The sequence below is a fragment of the Austrofundulus limnaeus genome, unplaced genomic scaffold (assembly GCF_001266775.1).
Source record: "Austrofundulus limnaeus strain Quisiro unplaced genomic scaffold, Austrofundulus_limnaeus-1.0 Scaffold1543, whole genome shotgun sequence".
Lineage (NCBI taxonomy): Eukaryota > Metazoa > Chordata > Actinopteri > Cyprinodontiformes > Rivulidae > Austrofundulus > Austrofundulus limnaeus.
This window is the reverse complement of record NW_013953945.1, coordinates 41,225-46,356: the sequence shown is the minus strand read 5'-3', so window position 1 is coordinate 46,356 and position 5,132 is coordinate 41,225. Positions and strand designations below refer to the sequence as shown.

General features: G+C 38.8%; 2 protein-coding genes across 2 annotated transcripts; one reads left to right on the top strand and one right to left on the bottom strand.

The window, feature by feature from the left end:
* Positions 1–450: 450 nt before the first annotated feature.
* Positions 451–3,026, bottom strand: LOC106535728 (cystatin). The gene is made up of 3 exons (XM_014032797.1): positions 2,729–3,026; positions 1,856–1,966; positions 451–1,740 (listed from the first exon to the last, which is right to left on the bottom strand). The coding sequence occupies exons 1-3, from the start codon at positions 2,924–2,926 to the stop codon at positions 1,666–1,668; spliced, it is 384 nt and encodes a 127-aa protein (XP_013888251.1). The 5' UTR covers positions 2,927–3,026; the 3' UTR covers positions 451–1,665.
* Positions 3,027–3,635: 609 nt separating this feature from the next.
* Positions 3,636–5,056, top strand: LOC106535727 (epoxide hydrolase 1; the record flags this gene model as incomplete). Its single annotated transcript, XM_014032796.1, is given in 6 exon segments — positions 3,636–3,741; positions 3,835–3,891; positions 3,989–4,211; positions 4,295–4,475; positions 4,558–4,767; positions 4,927–5,056. Coding segments are annotated over 5 exon segments (767 nt in total), but the record flags the coding sequence as incomplete, so codon positions are not given.
* Positions 5,057–5,132: the final 76 nt, after the last annotated feature.

The following is a 5,132-nucleotide window of genomic DNA, read 5'->3' as shown; positions in this document are numbered from 1 at the left end:
TCCTGGGTCTTTATAAATTGGTAGTTGAACAATAAAGGTAAATGTTCAGAGCATTTCAGCTTCTTAAGAYACTATCACTTTTCTTTTTTCTTAAGTGGTAACTTTAGAGCAACATCTCTTTTACAGCACCAAAATAAATAAGCTGAATTTAAAGCTAAGCACAAAAAATTGAAGATATCACATAGCCATTCAACAACAGGTGGCTTTATTAGTATTTCTTATACAGGAATGTGTTGCTGGCTGAAAAATCTTGGTCCAGACTTGGCATGGCTCGGTTCAGTGCGGATCTATAAACATCAACTYAAAACTGGATGTTTGCAGTTATGTTTGAACCATCTGATACACTCTTTCATATTTCAATCAATACATTTATTTGTTAAGAAAAGAGCAGATTTGAAACATGAACGACTTAATATAAAACTTTTCAAACACCTCCGAACCTGGAGTGGGTTGATAGCAGTCACTTTATTTATTAAAAACAACAATCAAGTACAAATCTGTATTTCAGTCTGTGGGGCTAGTTTCAGTCGTTTATAACCAGGTGATATTTAATATAAAACAAATCGTTTTCTCCAGGGTGGAATAAAAAAAACACACTTCTACAATTGGATGCACAAATCTGAATTTATTGTGAATTTTTTTCCTCATCTACAGTTATTACACATACAGGTTCAAATAATCAGATTCTCACTTAAATCATTTAATAAGTGGTGCTTAAGGTTGTTTTTTTTTTACATAAAAAGTCATGGTTGATTATAGCTGGTAGTTTGTTAATGTGTGCGTGTGTAAACTTGTTTTTTGATCATCTTTATTTGGATGTTCACAGGAATGTACATCAAGTTTGTTCTTTTGGAAACTAAAACCCAGTCCTTATACAGGGTTAGATTCAGGGCTATTTTGTGAACTGAGTTTAAGTTTGGGTTAGGGAAGTACAGGTAATAAATAAGTTTGATTCATTTAAAAGGAGATAGTGCAATTTAATAAAWCATGTAACAATTCAAAAGCTARAWAAGCCAGAATTAGCCTAAAGGCTATTTTTCATCCGTAGTCCCCTGGTTCTGTAATTTTATTTGACTTTATATTATTGTTTGTGTTACTTTTATCTTGTATTTTATGTTCTGCACTTTAATAACTTTTGCTAATATAAAAACTGWTTTGTTAGACTGCACTCATGAGAGTTGCAGACTGACAGTGGTGCTGTTGAGGAGCCTGGATCTTTACATGCAGAAGTTGAATGATCAGCGACTGTAATCTGTTAACACTCAGGTGGATTACATAGCATGGACCAGCCAAAGCATAAGCAGCACAATTAACAGATTTTCTACTCACTAAAGACACAATTGAATCTACATTAGTTGTAATAATTCAAAAGAAAATCTAGTTTGATATGTGTAACAAATTTGTATTTAATACTATCTATGCAGACTGATTGCAAACAGCATTTAAAGTTTAAAAATAGGTATTTTTWAAACGAAATTTTAACAGGCTGATAGCTGTTTGGACCATTAGTCATTGTTTCAAACCATTAGTTGTCTAACACTGGAACAGTACATTTTAAACTAAGTTAGCAGCACAGTTTAGGGATGTTAACTTTTAGTTATTTGAAAGAAAACTATATTTTAGTAAAGGTTATGCTGCAAACAATGCAAATCCCACTTTGTTCTTCTAGCATTTCTGCTTCTCCAGTTGGATGTCATTCAGCCATGGCCTACTCCACACAGTGAAAGTGCAGATGTAAGGCTGAAACACAAAGTTTAGAATATGCATCATGTTAATAAAATTAAWATTTGTAAAGATGACTGTAGCAGTTTTTTTTAAMSKKKTWAARKWWYMWWAAAAAATTGAAAGTAAATACCCTGGCCTTTTCTGGATCACTGTGGACGGGACATGATTCATCTGCAGCACTTTTTCTGCAGGAGGTTTTTGCCATTCTCACCGTCAGGGTGTACTTCAAGCCTGAAACCACCTTTTAAATAAAAAATATGAGAAGTTCAGATTATGTTCAAATGCATTCAAACCTCATGGGAAGACAAAGTCAAATCAAAGTTTTTAAAGCAATGCTAAAAAACTAAAGAAGAGTGGAATACAGTTAAAAAGGGCGACAGATCGTGTAATTTCAAGGTGGAGTGATGAAGAAATATTTGTTTAAATTTGTCTAAACACAAAATGTCACATTCTTCAACTTATTGCTACGGCTGAGAGCACAGCTAACAAACAATACCTGGCATTTTGTGCATAGAAACACTTTTTAATTTGCCCTCTTTTAAACACTTAAACAGTAGCAGTGGTGAGAATGCAGCAAAAAAGACATTTCACACAGCAAATTTTGCCAGTTTCCGGCCACATTTGAACCCTGTATACCGCCACCTAGTGGTGGGGTGTCGTCATTCTGTAGGGAAAATAACCGATGTGCATTATGGGAGATGTAGTTTGAGGTCAATGTTGACTTTAAAGCAGCATACACTTATTTCAAGTCATCTTTGAAACTCTCGCGGGCCATGGTGGGCCACATTTGGCCTTGATTTAATTTATATGAGCAGGGTGGTGGCGGTGGCGGGGGGCTGTTTGGATAATGGTAGGGAAAACACTGGTTAAGTGGAAAATCTTGCTTTGTAGTAAAATCCTTCGGTTCATTCAACACACTTGAAACAAAAATAAATTATGCTTATAGATTATWAATTCAGAATCTAGAGTAGAAAAATATTAAACATTTAAAACATTTACCAACCTGGCTCTGAGCCTCGATCACTTCAGCCGCATTGCTTAAATACATGTCGTTTGATCTCCGGTTGTGCTCAGCAATGGCGAAACGTAAAGCATTTTGAACACCTTCATCTTTAGGATCCACTTTTCGGAAGCCACCGACCAAGGTAACATTCCCAACAGCGAAAGAAGCCGCAAGAAAAAGAAAAACAATCTTCCACATCGTTCGTTGTGTCGATGGAACTGCGTAGATGGACAACACCCTTACGTAAACAAGTTAACAAAGATGCTCAAAGAGTGTATACATGATAGTTCGCTGACGTTAACCCGGAAGTTGGAACAGAGAGCTGATCTTTCTCTTGAAACAGCAAAACGTCAACCACTAGGCAAAAATACGTTCTTTGTGTTTGAAAATGAAGCCCAGTGTGTGATTTAAACATCACTCCTCCCGCTGCATACRTATTCTTTCAAACCGGAGGAAAATAAAAAATAAAAATCGCGGAAACACAAAACAAAACTACGACTTCCGCTTGGTGATAAACGACAAATTCCTTCTTGTGACTCTGGACTGGAGATTTTGCTGTGCGGTCTGCAGCTAGACTTTCGGGAAAATGTTTATCTTAAATGTTAAGAACATTCGTATTTTTTGTAAAGAAAAGAAAATTGGGAAAACAAAACGATCAACAACATCGGCTTGGCTGGTGGAACCGAGTCAAGTGGGCTGGAGAAATWCATCTTGGATTTGTTATTTTTGTCGTTGTTAATTCTTGTTAATTCACGTAGATTTGTCCTTGTTCAAATATGCTTTTTACTAATATGAAACTAAAAAGGCTGGGATAGCTGAGCCATATAAACAATCAGTAGATTGACACATCACGCAGCCAACCAGCATCCTCTGCAAAAACACAGGCCCGCCTTCATTGATTTTCCCACCCTTTCCTGCAGCTTCGTGTAGACGGATAATCCCACAAAATTGGTTTTAACTTCTTGTGGAAGTTAAGCTGCTGCTTCACGGACTCTTAAAACGTGTCAGACAAGGTAAGATGAGACGCACAGATGGGTCAGATTACAACACGCTCAACTTCCTGTCTGTCCTGCATAAAATTAACCACCCTCGACCTTTACTACTAGTTACCTGTGGACTTTAACGTGTTGAACTGCAACCATGCAGAGGCTGCAGCTTTTGAAGTAAGACGTCTTTTTTTTTTTAAATCATCCAGAAACTTTGAACATATATGTCATGGATTTTATTGCATCGATTTAAATTTTCTGTCTTTTCTTACAGAGACTCTTTCTTTGGCCTGGATGTTGTCCAGCAGCAGGTGGTGATTGGGTCGGCTGTGGCGCTGGCAGCAGGTGGAATACTGTTGTATGCAGCACAGAGAAGGAACAAGGTGAAAACTATCCCCATCGGTGAAGGATGGTGGGGGGCAGGAGAGAAGACGTCACTGTCGGAGGATAAGAAAGTCTACCCGTTCACGGTGAAAACCTCAGATGAAGAGATTAAGGTGGAGATCTCATTAGGGTTGCCAACTTTCTGGAATCTAAAGCTCAGGATGTTTGATTTCATACTTKTAATCTGATTTAACAGGACCTGCATGAGCGCATTGATAAATCCCGTTATGCAGACCCGTTGGAAGAAAGCGGCTTCCAGTATGGCTTCAATTCCACTTACCTGAAGAAAGTGGTTTCGTACTGGAGGAATGGGTTTGACTGGAAGAAGCAGGTGGCAATGTTAAACAAATATCCACACTTTAAAACCAAAATAGAAGGTACACAGCTTCACCACGATTAAACCTTATGTGTTCGCTGGGAAAAAACATAAATAAAAATGTGATTTTTCTCACGGCGTAGGGCTGGATGTGCACTTCCTTCATGTGYGCCCGCCACACCGGGCGGATCAGAAGGTCCTGCCTCTCATGCTCGTTCACGGCTGGCCRGGCTCCTTCTACGAGTTCTACAAGATTCTGCCACTTCTCACCCAGAACCACAGCGGCGTTGCCTTCGAGGTCGTGATCCCCTCCATCCCCGGCTACGGCTTCTCAGAAGCCCCTCACAAACAAGGTGGATTAAAGTCCACGTTTTAGACGAAGGTTATCGAGAACATGTTGGAAAAAAACTACTAAAACTTGTCAAGTCATGAGATATTTTACTAACAGAGACAAACACAGGCAATGCATTCTAAATTTAAACTCTGTGTGAATCTCTGCTTGTCTTTCCAAGGATTTAACAGTCTGGCTGCTTCGCGAGTTTTCCTGACTCTCATGGAGCGTCTGGGCTTTTCCCAGTTCTACGTGCAGGGAGGRGACTGGGGCTCGCTCATCACCACTAACATGGCACAGATGAAGCCCGAGTAAGTCACGGCAATCGAATTCCCCCCACAGACCAATTGTGACCCATCATATCGAGATGAGGGTTAAGTCAAATTT

Excerpts from the sequence above, each read along its gene's own strand:
- LOC106535728 (XM_014032797.1), bottom strand. The coding sequence starts at position 2,926 with ATGTGGAAGATTGTTTTTCTTTTTCTTGCGGCTTCTTTCGCTGTTGGG. Across the intron at positions 1,967-2,728 it reads TGATCGAGGCTCAGAGCCAG|GTGGTTTCAGGCTTGAAGTA; the intron begins GTTGGTAAATGT and ends TTTATTTAAAAG. Across the intron at positions 1,741-1,855 it reads GTGATCCAGAAAAGGCCAGG|CCTTACATCTGCACTTTCAC; the intron begins GTATTTACTTTC and ends TTTGTGTTTCAG.